The sequence below is a fragment of the Oratosquilla oratoria genome, chromosome 15 (genome assembly GCF_046742065.1).
Source record: "Oratosquilla oratoria isolate Oo_2021 chromosome 15, ASM4674206v1, whole genome shotgun sequence".
Classification (NCBI taxonomy): Eukaryota; Metazoa; Arthropoda; class Malacostraca; order Stomatopoda; family Squillidae; genus Oratosquilla; species Oratosquilla oratoria.
Window position 1 is genome coordinate 33,050,128 of NC_134791.1, and position 25,373 is coordinate 33,075,500.

General features: G+C 38.6%; 1 protein-coding gene across 1 annotated transcript in view; it reads left to right on the forward strand.

The window, feature by feature from the left end:
• Nucleotides 1–25,373, forward strand: part of LOC143033402 (fucose mutarotase-like) — a 44,709-nt gene that overhangs the window by 19,258 nt on the left and 78 nt on the right. The window contains exons 2-4 of the mRNA XM_076198786.1: nucleotides 21,463–21,608; nucleotides 22,033–22,190; nucleotides 23,996–25,373. The exon at nucleotides 23,996–25,373 is cut by the window's right edge and continues 78 nt beyond it. Of these exons, the coding sequence (XP_076054901.1) occupies nucleotides 21,463–21,608; nucleotides 22,033–22,190; nucleotides 23,996–24,044 (353 nt within the window). The 3' untranslated portion in view covers nucleotides 24,045–25,373. The remainder of the gene's footprint in view (nucleotides 1–21,462; nucleotides 21,609–22,032; nucleotides 22,191–23,995) is intronic.

Genomic DNA, 25,373 nt, shown 5'->3' on the forward strand with positions numbered 1-25,373 from the left:
TACGGTCAAGCAGAACCTGTTATTGTGGACTGGAAGAAGTGTTTTCCGTGTCAAGCATTGACAAGTGAGCCTGTTCAATGTCCTGCTTCTTCAAAGAGGAAAGATAAAGGTGCTGGGTACATGGCTGAAAATATCAAGAAGTTCCGTAAAATGAACCAGCTACCTTTCTCAATAAATGTTGAGCAGTTAGATGAAGGTCATGGCATGGAAGAAACCTTCTTGTTACATGATGCTGTAGTGCATAAATCTTGTCGAGTTAAGATTAACACCATGATACTTGAAAGAGCAGTCAAGCGCAAGTGTGAAACAAAAGATACAGCAAATCCAGTCAAAACTAGGCGACAGTTTGTGTCAACTGATGACTCTGAGGCAGTATGCTTCTTCTGTAATGAGAAGGTTGGGTCATCTGGCCTGCACAGGGCTACCTTTGAGCTGGATTACACGGTCCGCCGAATTGCTACTGACCTCATCATAAAGGTGTTGTCAAAACTAGCTGCAGGAGATACGGTGGCAATAGAGGCACAATATCACACTCTGTGCTTAGCAAAATTCTACAAACGTGCCAAACAGTGTGAGGGAGGTCAAGACAACAATATAAATGAGGCAAGTGCTCTGGATGGCATTGCATTTACTGAACTGATATCATACATTGAGTCATATCGAGAGTCTCCTGAAACATGGCCTGTGTTCAAACTTCAAGCTCTTAAAAAGCTCTACTCGGGTAGAGGGGCTGAGAATGGGCAGTTGCACACAACACGGTTTAGGGAACGCATTCTTGCTGCATTACCTAATTTGCAAGCGCAAAATAAAGGCAAAGAATTGCTTTGGCATTCACGAAAGATATTGGCTCTGCCTTAAAACATGCATGTAACGTTGACTACGATACAGAGGGCATGTTGTTAGCAAAGGCTGCGAATATATTTTCAAGCTCAAGCAAATATTTAATGGTCAGATTATAGAGAATTGTCAACAGAAAACTATTCCAGCAACACTGACTTCACTGATAAGCATGACATTGAATGGTTTAAATATCAAAGATCAGTTAGGCTTGGAAGGCATCTCTAACGATCACTCGGTTACTTTCAACACAGTGAAATCTAGGTCTTATCTGCTCTCGTTACGGGGTATGTCCGCCACAACAGAGATCGTGAGACCTCAGCTTCAATCTATCTTGCATTAAAAGTGCATAGTGAAACCAGAAATCGTGAGCTGGTGGACACCTTTCATAGTATGGGTCTTTGTATTTCATACCCATGATTGCTCTGTGTCTACAGATGTGGCAAACAGTGTTTACCATATGTACGATTTTCACAGCTCCACAGCTGTCCAGTGGCGTGTTCACAACAGCTGCTGGTGACAACATGGTCCACAACCCCAGTTCTACCATTTCACTGGATTCTTAGGCACAACTGAAGCTTTTTGTGATTTAAATGTACCACTTGATAAATCAACAGTATTCATTCTGTTTTTGTGGTGAATGATTATGAAATTCTTTTTTATGTAATAAACGACGAAACTTGTTTTGTCGTTTGTAAAGATGATCGCTGTCATTCAGTCTGTTTACTTGTTGGAATGAATTTTCAGTGTTAACTGCCGTGTTTATTGTCTGTATTCAGATGAATTTTTCTTCAAGAACACTTGTATATCAAGTATTTGATCCATTGTGGTGGAAAATTTCAGCTTTTATATTTACAAAATGCACAAAAAAGGCCCAGGTCCTTTCACAATTGTATTCAGAGGTTGCACAAAAAAGAAAAAAAAAAAGTATTATTATCAAGAGATATTTCTTATTAAATATTTTAGAAACCTGCCAGGTTTTCATATTCTTAACTTAAAAAATAAAATATTTAAGACAGTCTGTGACGTCCACCATATAATAAGATGTTAGTTCCTGCTGTGGCCACCAGGGGACTCTGACAGTTTTTCTCCATATGCAAAAATGTTTACCTACGGTTATTCTATAAGTGTGCCAAGTTTCATGCTTTTAACCCAAAAATGCACGATCTTAGGCATAGATCCCCCACTATTAGTCCTATGAAGTATCTCTTCTTCTTTCTTTAGTGTTGCATTTCCCGATGTCTGTACCTGCGTTTCGTGTCCATCACCACCACCACCACCACCACCATCATCATCATTATCATCATCATTATCATCATCACCACCACCACCGCCATTATCGTCATCAGTATCATCATTGTTATCATCATCATCATCGTTATCATCATCATTATTACCATCACCATTATCGACGTCATCATCATTACTGTCTCCTTTCACATTCTCCTACTCTTCTATCTCCTTCCCCTCCTCCTCTTTCTCTTCCCCCACCCTCTTCTTCTCCTCCTCTACCTTCTCCTTTTTCACCTTCACCTCTTCCACCTTCTCTTCTTTTACCTTCTCCTCTCCCACCTCCTCCTCCACTTTCTCCTCCTTCACCTGCTCCTACTCCACCTCTACCACTAATGTATATCCTCTGCTCCCCGGTCGCCGGGTCGTGGCGTTCAAAACGTCCCCGTGAGCTCCTCGGTCCAACGTCTCCTGCCGCTTCGCCTTTCCCTCCGTCTCCTTTCTTTCTTCTCCAGTCTTTTCCTCCTCCGTTCAATTTCAACCTTGGAGACCCGTCTACAGTCTACTGTTTCCCTTTCTTTCTTGTTGTACAATTATGATCGTCCTTTTGACTGAATTTGGGTGATTTCCAAAGAGAATACAGGCGGTCCTCGAGTTACGTCGGAGATCCGTTCCTACGTACCGACGTAAAGCGATTTTTGACGCAAGTCGGAATTACTACCGCCTAAGTCACTTACCTAACCTAAAAGACCATAAAGTCATACGTATATATAAAGAAACTGAACTAGGTCATAATAAATGAAAGGAAGAACACATAGTACAGAAAAGTGACAAAAATGAAACCGTAAAGAAATGATAAAACAATACCCAAAATGACAATTAAAACTACATCCTGTACCGCCGTAAAGTCGAAACGGTGCATGTCGAAGACGACGTAGGTCGAGGACCCCCCTGTAGTAGAAATAGTGTCCTCTCTACTGGTAAATGGACAGATCAGTCGGTGGTGGTATTCTTAAAAAAATCTTTATATAAATTTTATATAAACCCTTGGAAGGGAAAGCTTTATACAAGGAAAGATTTTTTTTAAGAATACCACTGGAAGATTCTTACGGAAGCATTTAAAAAAAAATCTTTCCTTATGTAAATCTTTCCCTTCCAAGGATTTATATAAGGAAAGAATTTTTAAGAATACCATCGTTAGTCTCCCTTTGCTGTCATGACTTTTTCTGGTTTGTACCAAAGGATTTTATTCAGCCCAGGGCAATACATTGTGATGGTGGGGTTAGTATATTTCAGTTCACTCCTTTGCTACGATGTTGTCAGTAAATTTCCCTCGATTTTTGTCAAATGAGGGAAGGAACCCTTGCCGGAACATTAGCCGGATCCTGAGGTACTTCGCTAGTATCTAACAGTGTCTTTATTCTACCTCTTTCTCTCTTTCTCTCTCTTTCTTTTATGCCATGTTTCTTTTGTACTGCAGTTCCTCTCAAGACAATATTTTCGTCTTTTTGGCAATCCTGTTGTTCACCCGCTCTTTCCTTTCTTCTTTAGTAACATCTTTACAGATCTGGAGCGGTTAAAATCACTTTTAAGGTTGCAGTTTTACATTAAAAGTGCTATAAAACTTATTTAAGGGATATTTGATGTCTTAGATATCTTATACAAAGACTTCTCGTGAATATAAGAGTACTTTTAGTAGACAAGATGGCAACACAAAATCAGTTGGATCGTTGGTCTACTTATTTATAAAAAAAAAAAAAAAAAAAAAAAAACATTTTGAATAAATTTGCGACTTTGGATTTGGGAAAGTACCGTTTGGATCACGCAAGAATATTATTATGTGCCTGGTTTGTGGACCAGGGATATTCAGTGCCAAAACAGAAATAAATAAAACTTGGACAACTGAGACGGAAATAGATGAACAGTGACGATTGTAGAATGTCGCACCTCAGAGCCAGTTGTGTTGTTTCACCAACTATGAATACGTTCCCAGTGCTGAACATTTCCTGAAGACACAGACAGACAGACAGATAGATAGACAAAAGAAAACGAGATAGAGGAAGAATTAGCCATAGTCATAGGAGGGGAGAGAAAAAGACAAAAATGAAACAAAATAAAGACTGCAGAATTTAGTAAAGGAATATCACTGATTTATGTATTTATTATCATTATTAATATTATTATTGTTATTATTATTATTATTTTACCGAGGCCCAGTTGATATGATTACCCAGTTATCTGATTTATCATTAGGATGTTCACCGTCTTCCTTTTTTTATTGTTATTCGTTGTATTCGACTAACCGACGAGCCTCTCTTCACATTATGGGCTCTTTGAACTAACGGGAAAATCTTATTGATTTTCATACTTATTTCACAACATGTGTCCTCCCAACTTAATTAATATTTTCTTTCCATTTCTTAATCTGGTTATATAATTTTCACCCAACTAATTCCTCAAGTACAACATTTCTTAACCTGGGTTGCTGAAATCAGTTCTCGGGGGTATTGGAAAATGCTGAATACATGGCAGTACTTCACTTCATTTCCCTGTGTCCTTCTAGTAATTAGATGTTAATTAGAATTAGGAGGTGCTAGACTGCCTATAACGGACTTCAAGGGTGCTAGAGTTGCAAAAGGTTAAGAAACGTTGCTCTAGTAAGTCTCTTCACTCATACTAATTGGTTTTCTCGTGATCAGTATCTTTCCTTCATTAAGAAATTTTGATTGTGCTCAGGCCGTGGAAATCTATATGTATGTAGGTCTGGTTATAATTGCGGTTTCTACTATAGTAAAGTATTATGTATGATAAAAAAGAAATATTACGTTTTATTATGTTTTTACAATAGTCATATTGATTAATGCAGTTTCATGAACACCTGTATTTTTCTAATACGAAATCAAAGTAATAGTAATAATGCATATCTTCCTGACCAGATATAATTAGCATTTATCTTATGTAATTATCTTTCAAGAATATTTTAATCACTTTTAGCTGGAAGTGATTTAGTATAATTTTAGCTCTACTCTGAATTATTTTCTATAGATGCAACCCTCTCTAACAAGATAGAAGATAATCTGTCTGCCTTGCAATAATCTGATTCCGAATAAAAGGGGTTCATATTTATTCCTCAGAATTATTATTGTTCTGAAAGAAAATAATAGAATTTTCCGAATAAAAAAAAAATATCCTTATGCTGTAGTATTTCGAAATGGGGGGGGGAACAGGTGCTCTGAATCCAGGGGACACCTATCGTTAAGTATTGGGAAAACCAGGAATGGATCCCCGAACACCTGACATGAACAGACGACATGACGTCACACTCTGGATTGGTGAGGCGGCTTGCACACTGCACGCGGAACCAGACCTATCAATTCAAATGGGTAATGATATCTATTTGGCCCTAAACACAAAAAACAGGGTATGCAGCTCAGAGGATACAGAGTAGAAGTGAACGCAGTTCAAAATGAGATGCATTGGTCGGTCAGGAAGGGTGTAGTACTGTATTTGTAACCAGCAATGGTTTAGGTGACGTTATTGATAAAAAAATTACGTTTGATTTGAAGGAACTCTGTGACTATCCAAATAAAAGTTATCATGGTTGAACTAATGTTTCATGAAGAACAAACGCATACACAAGATTCGAGCAATTCTGAAGAAGTTCTTCGTTTTCCTGGCCACAAATATGATATCAACACTTTCACTGTTATTTTCGACTTGTACACTTTGTATGCCGCCAGAAGTTATCAAGCCATCGTCTTAGGCACCACTTACATTCTCTGGAAAGACGTAGATTGCGAGGTGATCTAATAGAGGTGTTCAAGTGGGTCAAAGGCTTTAACAAGTGTGACACAAACAAGGTCATCATATTAAGACAACAGGGCAGGACTCGCAGTAATGGATTTAAATTGGACAAATTTAGATTTAAGAAGGAAATAGGAGGCAAAAACTGGTTAAACAATGGAGTGGTCAACGAATGGTAAAGACTTAGTAACCATGTAGTGAGCGCTGAAGCTATCGGTTGTTTTGAGAAAAAGTTAGACAACTTTATGGATGGGAATGACAGGTGGTGATGGACATGGAACTGCGAACTGCTAGTGTAGCCTTTATGGTTTCCTGCAGTCTCCCTCAATCTTATATTAATATGTAGCATTTTCATTCATTCTTTCTAATTGAAATTACTTTTTGTGTGTGTGTGTGCAATCCCAAGACATATCTTGTAGATGTTCGTGGTTCATTTAATGTCTGAGGGTGTCTGTAAGTACTGTAAGTATTGTGTGGCTCCTTGGAGTCGTGTGTACAGTCACTTTATGATCAAAGAATCTTCATCTAGAGAGGAATACAGATAAGTTTTATTTTCCACTAACCCTCTGTTCAGGTGACTTCCTTAAGCGGCCTATACACCATCAATAATATTGCTCGTTATTCTGTATTGTACAATATCATTGGCGATGTAGGAATGATATTGAAAAATGACAATATATTGAAGACATCAAACACTTGTGCCTCTTCAATACCATCCCCACACCGTCAATAATATTGTGCAATACGGAATATTGCGCAATAATATCGATCGTGTAGGGCTCGTTTTAGATATATCTTTTATAATCTCTATGATTTCTCTTTTGTGGTGCAAAATTATCCCCAAAGATAGAACGTTGGCTACCGCAAATAATAATGATAATAATAACAATGATAATAAAATAGATAAATCAAAAAGATAAAAAAAAAAAGTGAGCACTAGATGCCGTCCTGTGTTTTATGTCCTCACCGAAAGCGGTTATATGAAAAAAATTTTAGTCATGGAAAAAGTATTTTGTTTTATTGTGATTGAAATGACAAATGGACATCTGACAAGTAGCTTACGTCACATTAGTAGCACTGTTATTTTATTGCTAGTCTATATTCTTAACCTTGTTCGCATCCCCTTCAAAATCACAAACCGGTTCTCACACTCTTCTAGAATTGATATTATGTGTAAATAACAAAAACGTCGTGTTTTTAATGTTTATTCACATAACTGGCAACAAAATAATGCATTACAAATACCCAGATTACTTTAATATTACAAAGATAACTAAAATTAGTCACTATATGTATGTGTACATGCAAGGTGTATTGTGGTTGAACACCAAACTCAATAACATTGTTGCTGTTTATTTACCTCCTACCCGTTTATAATATCAAATCGTGGTGTCTTGGTTCTACTCGCATGTCATGTTGAGGATCCAGCCGATTTCTGCTCTTGCTTTTGATGTGAAGTAGACAGGGAAATGCAGTTTCACAAAGGTAAGTGGTTGCGAAAGGCACCAGCACAGCAAAGGCCTTGTCTGCCTACATAAGGTTTGGTTTGCTTCCCGCGCCCGTGATCGCGCCATCACGCCACCTCGTCGGCCAATCAACACCACCGTTATAATTACGTCAGAATCGGGCGAGTGGGGTTATGCCAAGATCTATATATAGATCTTGGGTTATGCAAGACTTGTGGCATAGCAACGTGTATATCGAGACTTTTTTTTTTTTCTTTTGAGTGCCCTTTTTTTAAACTAAAAATAATTAGGAACTTTTCATGCTATGCAAACGTTCATCGGTTTTTAAAAGAGAATATCTTTCATTTACCTTTTCCATAATTTTATGTTATATGACCAAGAAGCGTACACTCGCTTTTTTCAGCCACCGTATATTTGCACACCATAGAGTACAACTAGTCTGATGAACGTTCCCAGGAAGCTGAGTGCATTCTTACAAAACTAAATTAAAGGATGTGTCTGCCGCAATTCGTTATACAGCTCAAGTACTCATGACACAGCAGATAAAAGTGATTTATTGTGATTCATGATGCTAAAGAATCAGGCGCAGTATGGGTGAACGCAAATTCCCAAGAAAGCTTCTGCTCTCTGTGACAGACCCTCTGGATATCTCGTATAGCATAATGCACCCCGGATCAAATGGAAGACCCCGGTTTTGATGCAGGTATAGTTACGCTGACGCAAATGGCATGACGTCACGATGCCTGCTTGTCCTTGCGTCGTTGTTGTCGTCGTCGTCGTCGTCGTCGTCGTTGTCGTCGTCGTCGTCGTCGTCGTCGTCGTCGTCGTTGTCGTCGTCGTCGTCGTCGTCGTCGTCGTTGTTGCTGTTCTTATCCTGGTACCCCATTCCTAAAATCCTTTGCGCTTGCCTTCCAGTCATTACCTTTTGTGCTCTCTCTCTCTCTCTCTCTCTCTCTCTCTCTCTCTCTCTCTCTCTCTCTCTCTCTCTCTCTCTCTCTCTCTCTCTCTCTCTCTCTCTCTCTCTCTCACCATTATCCTGATATTTTTCTTTGCCTTACCAAACACTCCGTCGCCGCCTCCTATTACTCACCCTCCCCATCTTTCATTGTTTCCCATTTCCTCTGGCTTCCATTCACTATCATCTACTCTCAGTTCGCTTGTGTCTAATGGTTTCATTACTTGACATTATCCTCTCTCATATTGTCTACGTTTCCCTTTCTATTCGCCTCTTCTTTCCTCACGTTTACCACGAAGATGTGTTCTCTTTCCAACCCTGCCCAAAGTCTTCTTTGTCAGTGTATCCATCCATTCCTCTTTATTTTCCGTTTTCCCAATTTCCTCGTTCACAGTGCTCATCAGATACCAGTTAAGCTTGTGAAACTGCGTGGCTAAGGTTTTTCCACCAAATTCTATAATGACAAACTTCTCCTTCACCTGTTCTTACAGTGGAGTCTCCTCTTCAGATCGTATACAGAAGAACGTCTCCTCTTCTTTACCTTGATATTCCTATTGGTCGCTTTCCTGCTGGTTAAAAATAGCAGTGAATCTTGCCTTGCCTACGCTCATCCATTCTCATAGTTTGTTCAGACCACCTGAGCTGCTCCCCTCACCACGAAGTGCCTGACAACGGCCACATGCAGCTCTCCTCTTGTGTCACGGCTTCTGGTGAGATGCATTCGGGTATTGAGACGCAGAATCCTCAGAACGGCAACCTGGATCTTGCCGCTACATGTGCCAACCTAAGCCTCTTGGTTTTAGGACTGAGGTACAGGTGACTGTTTCCACCTTTTGTGGTATCTTCCTTTCTCTCAATAGAGAGAACAAGGTGAGAGAGAGAGGGAGTAAAAGAGAGTGAGAAAGAGAGAGAGAGCGATTTTGTATGTTATTGCCTCGCTCCGACGTATTTGAAATGTTGTTTGGGGTTATGAGTGGCTTCCTATTGTTACGTGGATATGTCGAGGCGTTCTGAATAATACCAAGTTCTCAAATTTATTCATATTAAGTTCAGTGCCTCTTTGTGGGAGAGTTCCATCTCAAACAGTTGCCTTGTCGCCCGCGTATCCAAGCAAAACTTCTCGTGATCTTCTTCCTTCTCTCTCTCTCTCTCTCTCTCTCTCTCTCTCTCTCTCTCTCTCTCTCTCTCTCTCTCTCTCACTTCCTCTCTCCTTCTCCATCTCCCTCTCTCTCTCTTTCTCCTCTCTCTCTCTTCCTCTCTCCTTCTCCCCCCCTTCTCTCTCTCTCTCTCTCTCTCTCTCTCTCTCTCTCTCTCTCTCTCTCTCTCTCTCTCTCTTCCTCTCCCTCTCTCCTTCTTCCTCTCTCCTTCCTCTCTCCTTCTCCCTCTCTCCTTCTTTCTCTTTCTCCTCTCTCTCTCTCTCTCTCTCTCTCTCTCTCTCTCTCTCTCTCTCTCTCTCTCTCTCCTCCTCTCCCTCTCTCCTTCTCCCTCTTTTGCTCCTCTCTCTCTCTCTCTCTCTCTCTCTCCTCTCCCTCTCCCTCTCTCCTTCTCTCTCTCTCTCTCTCTCTCTCTCTCTCTCTCTCTCTCTCTCTCTCTCTCTCTCTCTCTCATTCTCCCTCTTTTGCTCCTCTCTCTCTCTCTCTCTCCCCTCTCCAGGAACATGATGAAGAAGAAGAGAGGAGGAAACGCTTCCTAACTTCGCTCCTGCTCGAACCTCAAACCCGTTTTCGTAGCATTGTGTTTTTACTTGACATTTGGCGCAGTGACTTTGATTGCCTTCCTTAGTATCCGTTGCAGCTTCCTCTTCTCGGAGCTCCCGATTCCTTCTCTTCTTGGAGCTCCCATATCCTCCTCCTCCTCCTCCTCCTCGTGGAGTTCTCAAAGTATCTTGGAATGTACTGTCAAGCGCCTTTTCCAGGTCTATGAATGCGTGTGTTTATTTTATTTTTTTATTCTTATTTTATTTTTTTATTTTTTTATTTTTTATTTTTCTTGTCTTCTTCAACATTAAGCTATGGATTGGTGGCTCCGTCTGACCTAAGATGTGACTTCTCTCAACACATGGTCGTAAGGGTCAATCATTCTTTCATAGATTTTAACTATGCGTTGGAGTAATTTCAACTATTCAAGTTTATAATTTTTTTCATTGATTTATTTATCTATATATTCATTTGTCTATTTATCTATTTGATTGATATTTTTTTTATTCATTAGCCTATTTATCTACCTAATTATCTATTTTGTAGAGTGAGTAAATGACAGCTGTTAAAAGTTCTCGCATCTATCGGGTTGACTCGGAAAAATGTCATCAAGTCATCTCCATATGTCTTAATTTTTTTTTTTCATTTTCCAAAGACCATAATGTATACCTTCTGTCATTTCCTTTCGTCCTTGTTCATTTATTTTCCGTGCACATCCTGTCTGTCTTTCTTTGTATTGCCCCTTCCCTTTCTGGAACTTTCTGGAAATCTCTCTTCGCAACGTTCGTTTATTCATACTTTCGTTTTGCCTTCCCTTTGGCCTCTCTCTCTTCTTCACCTCCCGCCTCTTCCTCTTCCTCTTCCTCTTTCCCTCACCCCCCCCCCCATCGTCGATTGCTGAGAAACAAGTAAACTAACAATGTCCATGCACCTGCTATCGTTTCCTCTGAACACTCCCCTCTTTTTCTCTCTTTCTCTCTCTTACTGCTTTCTCTCTCTCTCTCTCTCTCTCTCTCTCTCTCTCTCTCTCTCTCGAGCACTGGTTTACCAACAGAGGGTTAACGAATGGAATAGAGTGTTGATAACTATGTAGTGAGCGTTGGAAACAATTTGTTGTTTTAAGAGAATATTAGATTATTTCATGGATAGGGATGACAGGTGTTAAGGGATATGGAACTACCTAGTGTAGGCCTTATGATCTGTTGCAGTCTCCTACATTCTCTCTCTCTCTCTCGCTCGCTCGCTCTCTTCCACAGGGCCCTCGTGGGTGACGAAAACCTAAAGAACTTCTTGTGGAACAAACGGAATCATGGTCATTGTTGTTAAGCATCGAAGATCCACTTCTTTATTTTATTTTATTTATTTTATTTATTCATTTATTTGTTTATTTGTTTATCTATTTATTGTTTTGTACAAACCATTTCATACGACTGACCCCACGTGGCATGCATCAGGAAGGACGCGCTGTGACTTGATGCACACACCTGCCTGGTCAGTGTGACCCGCTACATTGTCCTCCTTTGCAACTGCTATGGGTCTTGTCCATTTCCAACAACTCCTCACAGCTTGACTCTTACTTGAACCTTGTACTTTGACTCGGCTCATCCATCCATCAACTCTAGCTTCATGTTATGCAACAACCGCTGACATTGCTACTTATCTCCCGTCCATTATCCATCCATTTTGTTCCCATCGTTTTATCATTCATTTCTTGCCCACTTCGCTCTACCTTCATCATTTCTACCGATGATTTCACTCCCTTAATCGTCTTCCTGCTTTGTTACGCCTTTCCTCACCCGTACTGAAAATCGGCCTCAGGAAACAACAGTTTTCTGAAGTCTACGATCTTCACTTTTTCCATGTTGCTGATTCGCAATTTGTAGATCTCTCTCTCTCTCTCTCTCTCTCTCTCTCTCTCTCTCTCTCTCGTTCTTTGAACACAGGTAATTTCGGAAAGGGTCTTCGGATGTTTTCTTCGGCGACATTTTATGCTTCGGTTGTACCCGAGCAACTTGCCTCTAGTTCTTTGTTTACCATTTTACTTAGTGTGTATACAGAAACCTGGAAGAGGTCTCTCTCTCTCTCTCTCTCTCTCTCTGTGTGTGTGTGTGTGTCTCAGTTTCTCTGTCTCAGTTTCTCTGTCTCGATTCCAGAGAAACAAGTACGAGTAAACCAACAATATTCATGCATCTGCTATGGTTTCCTCTGACTCCCCTCTCTCTTTCTCTCTCTCTCTCTCTCTCTATATATATATATATATATATATATATATATATATATGTATATATATACACATATATATGTATATATATACATACATATATATAACTAACTATATATGTATATATATACATACATATATATAACTAACTATATATATATATGTATATATATATATATATATATATATATATATATATATATATATATATGGCAGAAAATTGTCAGCGTTTGTCAGATTGGAGTGATCAGATTATTTCCAGGGTGTCACAGTACACCTCGTTCCGTTGAAGTTGTCCTATCGACGGCAGTAGTGACTTCCTTTTGCTGAGTGCATTGGTGAAAGATACATAACCCAAGGATATTGATCCCTTTCGGGGCTCCTTCCCGCAGCTGGATAAAATCGTCTGGCGGCAGCGGCGTCGTCGCGGTGATTCGAAGAACTGGAGCCGAATGGAATGCGCCCGGGACGTTGCCGTGGCTTTCCGGCAAGGAAGAAGCAACTGGGAACTCATCGTCAACCTCACCTCCACCCTCAGGTGCCGCCCGGAGGCCCTTGGTACCGAGCATAAGATCTCTTGTTATCATGCAACTTCCACTATTTTCCTCCTTTTTTTTTTTTTTTTTTAGGGACAGTGCGCAACCGGCGACTGCTCTGCATCTTCTACTGACTGACCGGTTACGATAAAAAACAATTCCCTCGTCACACGAGAACACAATATCGTCATCTTCATTTTTCGCCAAAATCAATTAATTCTTCGTCACTAGGTTCTTCCAGTGGTACAATGACCAATGTCGTGTCTAGTGTTTGAGTAAGTTAAAACTACGTAAAGAATATCGAAACGTACATTTATATATAAAAAAAAGAACTCGAAAACTTGGAAAAATGACTTGGGTATTTCTTTGATGAGGCTGGCAATATACTACAAATATATCTCGTCGTAGTACTGCAGAACTGCAGAACACTACAGAACTGCAGAACACAGCACCAACTGCCGAAGCTGCTACCAAACCCACAACATATTTATCCAGTTAGGCATCAGAAGCAGAAGCACATAAGCACTGTCCTTCTCCCTGTCCAATGACAACATTCCCATAACCCTATAACAGGAAACACAATCACAGCATTCTCATTTCACACGACACTCAAACACCCTAAACCATAGTGCACAAGAGGCTTTATGAGCGTGCAAGTTCACAAACAAAAATAGAAAAATCAAACAAGCAATAAACGATGATGCACAGAGGAGACAATTCCCTCAAATTAGACAAAAAAAAAAAAAAAATCAACATGAAATATAATCTTGTGTGTCCACAGTGACTGATCACTTGGAGGTAGCTGCACGAGCTGTCGCCTTGGTTTGGGTCGGAAACTTACGATGCGAACTACGACGTCGTAAAATGTATCGTAAATATCCAACGTAAAGAAAAGGACTTGTTAAACTCGGCAGAAAGAAAGGACAGTAGCAGAGGACAGTGGTCCGCATTCCCTGTTTGAGTGGAAAAGAGCTACTAATCCTAAGCGAATGAGTAATTTTATTCGTAGGGATATCACTAAAGTCCCAAAAATACAAAACGTACGAAGTCGAAATCCAACGCTTGGGGGATGGAGTATAAACGCACGTTACCAAATATGAATGAGGTACCGTCTGCTGACATTTGTGATTTAGGTGAATGTTTTATATATATATATATAAATATATATATATATATATATGTATATCTATATATATATATGTATATATATATATATACATATGTATATATATGTATATATATATATATATATATATATATATATATATGTATATATATATATATATATATATATATATATATATACTTCCAACTGACTCCACACCGCATGAGAAATCAAGTCACCAGTGATTGGAGGTACTTTCTTTCAGTGTTCCTCACCTTATATTATCTTTTTATAATAAGGTGCTATGTAGATATAGCATTCCCCTCCCACTTTGTACTACTGAGGAGGACAGCAGATAGCAGTCGAAATACATAGGTTTCAGGTTTCCCGCCTTTTTTTGTTTCTTTGCAGCGACTGTGGAGTTGTTTTATATATATATATATATATATATATATATATATATATATATATATATATATATATATATATATATGCAGAAACCTCGACCGTAAGGCAGTTCCATGTCCTTTACCACCTGTCATTTCTAAACATGAAGTTATCTTCTCTTAAAGCAACCAATTGTTTCAGCGCTCACTCCATGGTTACTAAGTTTATTCCATTCCTTTACCACTCTGTTGGTAAACAAGTTCTAGCCAAATTCCTTCTAAGCCTGAGGTTGTCATATTACAACTTCAGCTTAATTAAATGTGTATATTCATGGAAGTCTGAGTATCGCATGGTATGATGAGACATACCCTAAAATTGTGTGTTCATTTAAAGGATCATAAGCTATCAGAGATAACTGTCTTTTTATAAAGAAAATACATCGTAACGTTCCCGAGTATTTAGCATTTTTTTTTTTTTTTTTTTTTTTTTTTTTTTTTTTGAATCGTTAGTTTTCTGGTGTTAAACCTAAGTGAAGAAGTACATAGTAGTCATATAACATTTTTGTCGTCCTTTTTTTTTTCTCCAAAATTAAACTTTATGATACAATACCGTGGAATACACAAGGTTATGTAGCCATTTTTATTTTGAATCATTTCTTTTAGGCGTATCTGTTTCGCTTTTCTTTTTCTGTTTAGATATTTATTTTGATGGTAACGTACAGACGAATTATTTTTTGTAATACTTATAGATAACAATTACATTGCTAGGCAGGGGCAAGTGGTCACTAATGACGGAATTTGTGTCCAGGTGATAATTGAGCATTGTTTCAGTGACGTCACACTATTGGACATTATTTCAGTGTTAGAAATCTAGCTTCCTGCTTATTAGTAACTTTCATTGATGTCACACTCTATCTCTCTGACTATTGGGCACTATTTCAATGTTTTCACATTTAAGCTCGCTGCCTATTAGGCAGAATTTTTATGACGTCATACTCTAGCTTATTGCATAATAAGAACCGTTTTGTTTTTATTAGACTGGGTTGAGAGGTGTCGTAAACGTGGTCTGTTTGAAGAAGGATCACGGATGCTATCTTATGAGATACTGTTCTTAAACATCGCCCCAGGCCCACCTGATCCAGGTGAGGATATATATATGTATATATATATATATATATATATATATATATCACGGATGCTATCTTATGAGATACTGTTCTTAAACATCGCCCCAGGCCCACCTGATCCAGGTGAGGATATATATATGTATATATATATATATATATATATATATATATGTATATATATATATATATTTACATATAAATATATATACATATATATTTACATAAATATATATATACATATATATATATATATATATTTACATATAGATATATAGATATATATAATATATATATTTATATATAAATATATATATATATACACACATACACACACACACAAACATATATATATATATATATATACACACACACACAAACATATATATATGTATATATATATATATATATATATATATATATATATATGTATATAGTAAAGGAAGGAATCAGATTTTCTTTATTGCAAGTAGAATTGAATGCATCATTTTCATAGTGATTCAACTTTTTTATTTTTTCTATTCTTCTGATCAGAATTTTTCCTGATGGGAGGTGAGTACGAACAAGATTTCCATAGTACTCAATTTATTAAAAATCAAGCTTTCGTCTTCAAAGAGACATCTTCAGGATTTTTAATAAATGGAGTACTATGGAAATCTTGTTCGTACTCACGTCCCAGCAGAAAAATCCTGATTAGGAGAACTGAAAATATTAAGGAGTTGAATCGTTGTGAAAATGCTGTCGTATTCAATTCTACTTCCATATATATATATATATATATATATATATATATATATATATATATATATATATATATATATATATATATATATATATATATATCAAGGACTACTATTACACAGGACGTGCGCACCCAGATCCCTGGGTCCGCTAGCGGAGGCCATTGCTTTCTTTGTAACCTAACATTTTATATTGGACAAATATATCTAAACTAGAAACCTAACATTGTATATAGGACAAATATATTAACTATTGACTTATTCAATGCAGTATAAGTTAAGGGGAGATACCTGTCTTGGATCATGCAAAATCATGAAATGCATTTTTAGCTGACGACACTAGGAGGTAGCCTGGACATGTAGCGGTGCCACGCGTACGATTATTTACGCATATTGTCCCATTAAACCGTTTAAATGGCCCGACCAACATACGCATGGGTGCGCGGTGTTGCCATATGGTGAATTATATTATTCATTATATACAGTATGTTTTTTCCGATTATTACGAGATTTTAGAAAAATTTCGGTTATACGGTACTAGAGGTTGGGCTGTGTGTTTCCCGGCAGCAACCCCTCCCCTCACCCCTCCACCTCTGTGTTTTGAATTTCTGGTAAGGTGTGAAATTGTGATTGCGTAGGCGTTTGTTTTACCCACATTTTTTCACGACTAAAGGTGTGAAATCATCCAGAATGCCACGAATAAGTGAGACAAAGAAACGCAGAAGCCAGCAGATGTCAGCCAAGATGAAGATATTACACACAGAGGGTAAAAAAGATAGTGGAAGTGTCATGGGACGCCAACCCATTCCCAATATTTTTCAGACCTATGTCACTACGTAAGCAATTAGTGGAAGGCAAATTAGAAGAAGATAACATTTCTGTACGTAAGTGTTCACTAATAGAGAATGAAACAATGAAAAAATTAGTGTGCCTTATCAAATGTCAGGTGGAGCAAGTACTAGTGGATATTCTCCTGGTGCATTCTAGATTACTGTGGAGTGTGCATGTGAGTATCTGATCATTACTGAAATGTTTGCTGGGGTGTTTATTGGCAGTACCGTATATACGGTACTAAATCTACCAATTTTCAGTGAAGTTACATGTGGAAAAATTGCTCTATTTTTCTTATTTCCTGTCCAATTTACAAAAAATATGTATTTAATCTACACACTCTAAGGAAAAACTTTTATTTAATGGTTTTATCTGTAGGAAGCATAGTTTTTTTGTGAAGCAGTAAGCAAATCTTTATCAAGCGATATCTAAAAACCCATTTTTATGTTAGTTTTTGTCATAAAAACTTTAATAACTTCTATACTTTCTGCTCTTAAAAAAATTAAATACACAATGATTCTCATAAAATAAGGAAGTTATTTACTTGGTAAAAATATTTCATCTCTCAAAATGAATTTATAAATAATTTTTTTATGAAAGTTCTGCTTTTATTTTGGTTAATTTATTGTTTTTATATATATAATTTCAACATTTAAAAAAAAATTATTCACAAAGTTTGTAGGAGATATGCATATCTTTCAGGTAATATCTTTGCTTTGTAAATCAAGCAACATGGGAACTAGTTATTCATATTTAAAGAATAACTGGTATTTAGATAAATAAATAAATAGATAGAATCTAAATATTTAATGGATCGCTTTAATTTTTTGCCTATTCTGATCTCCAAGTATCCTTGACATCGTGTTAAAATGTTAAGATGATTGGGTTAGTTTTAATGTGTTAAAATCTGGCAGAGGTATCTCCCCTTTATATAAACTTTTAAAGTGAAATAAGAAACTATTTTTAAGGCACTGTTATGCTTTGAAATGCCAATTTTAGTCGGACTTAACAGGTATTATTGTATGAGGTTAGTGGACACCAGGGTTGGCGATTTTTTTTTTTTTCTTTTTAAAAGATATAAAAAATAGAATTTTTTTAAATCAGATTTATTTGATTTGAATATATATATATTTTTTTATAGATTTTAAATATTGTGGGATTGCTATCTGATATGCGATCTGATTGCTAAAGGACATTTTAGCATATCAATATAAGAAGCAGTGTTATATAGACTTGCACACAAGTATACAAGGAACGGTATAAGCCGTATGTGAGGACAGTATGTTCAGGTTCTCATCTTGGTGACATTTGCTGCATTGTCTGTCACAACACTTCCAATGTGACAACCAAAATTTTGTTCAGCCTTTTTGATCGAATTTTGTACAAGTTGTAGAAGATATTCAGCAGTGTGAGGTTTCCCTGATGTGTCTATTGTGTCAACTAAATGAATCTGACCAGTGGATGTTGTTAGAGTGACACATATTATGGGCTCATTATGGATGTTAGACCACCCATCAATTGAAAGACATACAGTTTCATTATTCAGGTCATCTGCACACTTTTTATATTCCTTTTCATACACAAGATCCAATACTTATCAGCAATATCTTTTCTGGATGGAGGAATATAACCTGGCCTCAGGTTCTGAACCATCTTGAGAAACTAAGGATACTGAACAAGACAATAATACCTGTTAAATCCGGCTAAAATTGTCATTTCAAAGCATAACAGTGCCTTAAAAATAGTTTCTTATTTCACTATAAAAGTTTATATTAACTTATATTGCATTGAATAAGTCAATAGTTGATATATTTGTCCTACATACAATGTTAGGTTTCTAGTTTTGATATATTTGTCCAATATAAAATGTTAGTTTGCAAAGAAAGCAATGGCCTCCGCTAGCGAACCCAGGGATCTGGGTGCGCACGTCCTGTGTAATAGTAGTGCTTGATATATATATATATATATATATATATATGTGTGTGTGTGTGTGTGTGTGTGTGTGTGTGTGTGTGTGTGTGTGTGTTACACACACTGAATGGTCCCCAGTGTACAGCTATTCATCTTTTCTGTACACTGTGTGTAAAATACTTTCCCACGCGTCCATACTACCAATTGCACCATCATGGAAGTGGTTTGAACTCAAAATTCGTGTATGTTTATGTAACTCGAGCTTACAAATATAAGAAAGCTGTGCTTAACTCATATATCTCTCGATAGCGCAATGGTCTGAGTCACTGTTTACTTGTTACGTCTGAGCTGGGTTCGAGTCCTTAGCTTGACCACGTATCAGTTTCCGTATATGCTTCCATCGAGCTCCTCGTCAGTCTCGACCGTGATGGTATGGAATTAAAGCGAAAATTAATGTGGTTGAGAAGATGAATATATATATATATATATATATATATATATATATGAGTGTGTGTGTGTGTATATACATATATATATATATATATATATATATATATGCATATACCATAAATTCACACATAGAGCATATATATAATGCACATGTGCACATACATGTACACACAAATACACATAAAGAAACGTGTTTTTCTGAGAAAAAAATATTGACTAAAGATTGGCCATTCTCTAAAGGACAAAGTGCATATGTGGATGTGTTTGTATGTAAATGTGCATACGTATGTATATATTTTTTGTCACAGGAAATTCCTCTTTCCTTTACCGAAAACCAAATTTAAAGGCAATCACCCCTAAACCATAGGCCAGGTTTGTTTACGAACTCCTGACCGACCCATCAACGACAAATTCTTTTTCCCCGAGTTCGTGGAGTTCGATGCTTGAGACCCATTCTCTAAGGGTCTTGATCCACAAGTCTTGCTCCACTAGCGAACGAGGTTGGAAGGACGGAGTGGTTTTGTGAGGGAGTTGGGGGGAGGAGGAGGGAGGTGTGTGGGAGTTGGGTGGTGCTTGCGGGAGGAAGCACGCGTTATAGCTTCCCAAGTGCAGGGTCTGTGGTGTGGGCGGGGGTCTGGCCCGCCCTATACACGCCTACCCTCCCGCCCGCGGGATCGAAGGACTGGGCTGCTTGCCTACCACTGTACCACTGTTCAGGCACACCTGATCCGTGACGTACAAGAAAAATGTGTCTTTGGTGATCACACTGGGCTATTTTTCCTTCAGTCTCCAATTTATCGGCGGTGCTGTCCATCTCAAGAACTTTTTCCACTGTAAAGTCACTGTGACAAACTGTTTTGTTTTGTCAACAACTTACGTAGAATGTCATTTGATATGCTGAAGGAAGGCTGTGGGATGCAAATCTGGTCCAACAGTCGTAGGAAAAATAGCCCAGTGTGATACCGTGTTTCTGTATGCAATGGTTTCCTGGTCACTGAAATGGTCTTTATGGAAACAAATGTGTACTAATGTTACGTAATTCTGGTTTTACTATCGTGTGTGAGGTTAGTCTATTAATGGGATTGGATTCTATAAAAGGGATTGAATAATTCTTGATAGAGTTAAATCCTTTTTAATGGGATTCGATCCCTCTTAATGGGGTTTGGATTCATCTTAAAGGATCCGAATCCTTTATAAAGAATCCAACCACCTTAAAAGTGATCCAACCCCCTTTAAAGGGATCCAGCCTCATTAAAAAGGATCCAAATCCCTTAAGTGTGTGTAGTGTTTCATAAGAATTCTTGACTGAAGAACGGTGTGGGTTTCATACCTTGGTACTACTCTTCGCCCACTCTCTTTCCTCTCTAACCACTTCTTCCTTTACTTACTCTCCAATACACAATTCCTCGTTGTCCAGCTCTTTTTTTCTTTCGCTCTTTCTTTGCCATCTCCTCTTCTTTTCACTTCTTCTCCTTCCCCACCTCTACTTCTCTCCTCCTATTTTCTGTTCCTCTTCTTCATATTTCTCCTCTTTGTCCTCTTTCTTCACAAAGTTCCCCCATCTGTTAACTTCACTAATTCTTCTCGTCCTCTACCTCCTCCTCTTCTTCATCATCGTCCTCCTCCTCTTCCTCATCCTCTTCCTCCTTCCCTTCATCCTCCCCTTCATCCCCCTTCCTCCTCCTCGTCCTCCTCGCTCTACATCCTCCTTGTCCTCCTCCCTCTACCTCCTCCTCTTCATCATCCTCTTTTTCTTCCTCTTCCTCTTCTTCTTCCTCTTCCTCCTCCCCTCTTCCTCCTCTTTTCTTCCTTCTCTTCCTATTTCTCATCCTCTTTCTCCTGTTTTTCCTCCTCCTCCTCTTCCTACCGTTCTTCCTCTTCCTTCTTCTCCTCTTCCTTCTCCTCGTTTTCCTCCTCTTCCTCCTCGTCCTCTCCCTTATCTTCCGCCTCCTCCTTACCCTCCTCCTCCTCCTCTTCCTCATTCTCTTCTCCTCCTCTTCCTCCTACTCTTCCTCTTCCTTCTCTTTCTCTTCTTCTTCCTCTTCCTCTTCTTCCCCCTTCTCTCGCATATCAGCTTACGATTAATCCTCTGCAGTCAACCATCCTTGAAGGTGTGTCCGTTATTTTTTTCTTTCTTTCTTTCTTTCTTTCGTTGGTTTCCGTCACCAGCGCTTGCGGACATCAACTTCCCGACCAACAGGATCTGCAGCGGACCAGACGGACCCTACGAGTACCGCGCCGACGGACTCAAAATCACGGAACTGCTTGACGCCATCCTCACACTCATGCCGCTTGACACTCACGGAGGACCTCCGGTGAGTGGACGCGTCGAACTCGAAGACCACAGCGGCCTTCCATGGCCTATAGGATTTTTTTTTTTTTTTTTTTTTTTTTTTAAGAGGATGGGCCAGCTGAGTATACTCGCCTGTACTCAACGTAATGTTGCCCCAATCAAAGATTTGCCATGCTGTACACTTAACTCTTTCTCTTCTCCCTCTTCCTCCTCTCCATGTTCCTCTTCTCCCTCTTTCTCCTCTCCCTCTTTCTCCTCTCACTCTGCCTCCTCTCCTTCTGCCTCCTCTCCCTCTTCCTCCTCTCCCTCTTCCTCCTATCCCATTTCCTCTTCCTCAACATCTTTGTATTCGTCTTTTTCCTCTTCTTTTTCGTTCTCTTCTTCCACTTCTTCACCCCCATCTACAGAAGTTATCTACAAACTGAACAACCCTTTGGCATCCACAGGTGACGCTGATGCATGACCTCGATCATGTGGCCCCCGCATGGTGTAGTTACGAGGCTATTTGCAATACACATCACGGGTCCAGCGTCGAAGTCTCCACAGAGGACCGTTTTAGCTTCTACCAACACGCGCGGAAGACGTATGCCATCATACACACAGGGTAAGTCGTCTGATGGAGTTAGTAGTTCGTACCTTGGATTTCTTCTTCTTCTTTTTATTTTATTTATTTATTTATTTATTTTTATTTGTTTATTTATTTATTTATTGAGAACGGCCTCTAAGTCTTCCCACGCTTGGGCTTGGTCTCTAGTCTCTATTCACAATCCAATAATTAGTCTCAGGGTCTCTTGCTGACCCTGGTGCATGCTCTCTCTCTCTCTCCCTCTCTCTCTCTCTCTCTCTCTCTCTCTATATATATATATATATATATATATATATATATATATATATATATATAAATATAATAATTCCGACTGACGTCCCTGGATTCGAATCAAGGCTCACGAGAATACGAAGCCGACGCTCTACCACTAGGCTACCGGTTGTCTAAAATTCTTCAACCTGAGAATGAATCTACTCCCGAGGAATTAAGTCGACTGCTAACTGCCGTCCATACTTAGTTTTTATGAAGAACTAACAACACTCGTAGCTTCGTGGTTAAGCTGGTACGTTTCCTTAGTGGATTTTTCGTCCTTGTCATATCTGAATAGAATCACCAGTGACGGTGTAGTCAATCAAATAATTCCGACTGTCGTCCCCGGATTCGAACCAAGGAACTTCTGGTCTCTTCCTCCTCCATTCTCACTATACCTTGATCTACCTTTTCTCAGTAAGTTTCCTCTCCCTCTTCTTCCTCTATTTCCTCTTCCTCCTCTTGGCATCATATCGTCCACCTCAGAGCATACTAACGAGATTCTCATGCCTCACTATGACACATACTAGCTTCTTCGAGATACTAACTTCAGTCTTTCTAAACTCCTTATCTAATTACCCATTGATCTACAATTTTCGAGTAAGATACCTTTTTTTTTCGATGTAACTAAGAAACATATATGGTACCCATATGAGGAAATCATACTCTAAACTAGGGGCAACCTTTGTAATTGTGGGTGACGAAATCAACCACATTTTTTATACAAAATTGTCCCGAGTGCCAACAGAGTAACATAAATGATAGGCCTACATACAAGTATTGACCCCCTCCCTTCACCTCCTATAAGGGCCCCAATACGCCACCCAGCGCACCATACGGTTACCAATAGTCATACAAAAGAGGTTGGGGATTTATGGGTTATCTTTTTTAAGGTGAGCTCTGGGTTTCGCATGCCGGAAAAAAGCCGTTAGTGTGTGAGGTTTTGCACGCGTGCCAAGGGTTCCCCACACCTTCTCTAAACTAAACGGGACATATATGTGTGTGAAATAAAGCTAAGTATAGGAGGGAGATAGAAAGGTAGATGGCTGCCTCTTCATCAGATTACCCTGTCGTCTAGTAGTAAGCGAGTTGAAAAAGTAACAACGCGAGGAGAAAATCATTGCAACCCAACCACCGTTTTGAATTTTCGGTAAAACATATTTGTCTCCTATCCTTCATCTTTAGTACTCTGCTCTCCGTTTACGATACCTCCCGTTTCTATTCATGCGCCTCTATGTTTTTTTCTGAAGCTATTTTTACCAATATCCTGTTTGTTTTTTTCTTCGACTAATTTTCTTTTTCAAAATCTATCACCATATCCTCGGTAATTTTATACAAGTGTGCACTCTCTATGATCTTTTTGTTATCATACTTTCCTTAGTCATTCCCCGTCTCTCCTCTTCACCCACTATTCACAACACCTATGTTTACAAGCAACCCTTTCTACCACACCTTCTTGGTGCCAACTATCCTTTTTATATATTTTCTTCTTCCCAGTTCATTTCTCTTGTAATTCTTTTTTTTATATATATATACCTTTAATCTTTTCACAGGGAGACTATGCCGTATGGCAATATCATCCTTAGGCGGGGAGTCTGTTAAGAAGGATTTGTCAGAGGCGGCAATAGTGCACCATAAGCAATGTCGACAACACAGGAGGAGCGGCCTTGTCGACACTGATGAGGAAGAGGAAGAGGAGGAAAAGGTCAACGGGAAATAGGCAAGAACTGATTTACCAATAGAGTGGTTAATGAATGGAATAGACTCAGTAACCATGTAGTGAGAAAAATAACTTTATGGATAGGGATGACAGGAACTGCCTAGTGTAGACCTTATGGTCTCTTGCTTTCGCCTTTATTCTTATGTTCTAATGAGCGTTGAAACAATTGGTTGTTTTAAGTGAAGATTAGATAACTTTATGGATAGGGATGATAGACGGTAAGGGACTTGGAACTGCCTAGTTTCTTATTTCTTATGAAAATAAAAATTCCACAATCCGGAGGACGTCAAGCATAACACTTCCGAAAGAGTATAATTTATTTATTTATTTATTTATTTATCTATTTTTTTTTTCTTTTTTAAGTGCAAAACCAAAACTATCTTCTTCGACATATGTCCATTAATTAAACAACTTCGAACCAATACCAAGATGCTTACGGAACCATTTTGTAACCCTGAAAGTGAACAGCATCAATGACAAAGTGTTGGTAATGCAAAGATGATAATAATGATAGTAACAATAACAATAATAATAATGAATAATGATGATGATAATGATAAATCAACATATCAACACTGTTCCTGACAGCGTCGCTTACAATCATACCAGCGCCACTATAAACGCCACAAAATTTGTGAATAATATCAAAACCTCTACAGCATTTCCAGGTTCAGTGAAAAGATCTAAACTCCTCTAAACAGTAGCCTTATTCTGCAAAAATAATTGAGCATCAAAGGTAGCGTCAGATTCTTTTCAGATACCCAAGTTTATACACATAAAATTGCTCCCTATTGCAAAGAGTATCACTAAACGAAGCTAAGACTGTAACTACTAATATCGCTAACTTATTGCCTGTATATCAATGGAAATATCATCCGTGTCTTCTACGTGGCTTGAAATAGCGTTTGCAGCATTAGTGTAGAGAACATTACCAAGAAGGACATTGCCGCTGGTCCATTGCGTCCACGGACACCATCGTCGTCATTGTTTTGAGTAGAACGGAAATGTATGGGTTGTATTATATCGAAGAGAGACAGCAGACACACCATTCTTTGCACAATGATCCACACCATCACCATCGTCATGAGACTTGATATAATAAAAGAAAGGGAAGCAAGGACGAGGACTGTGGGAGAACAGATAAACCATTCATTACACTGTGGTGCAGATTGGGGGTTCTTTTTGTCCTTTTCGGGCACTCTTCCTTCCGT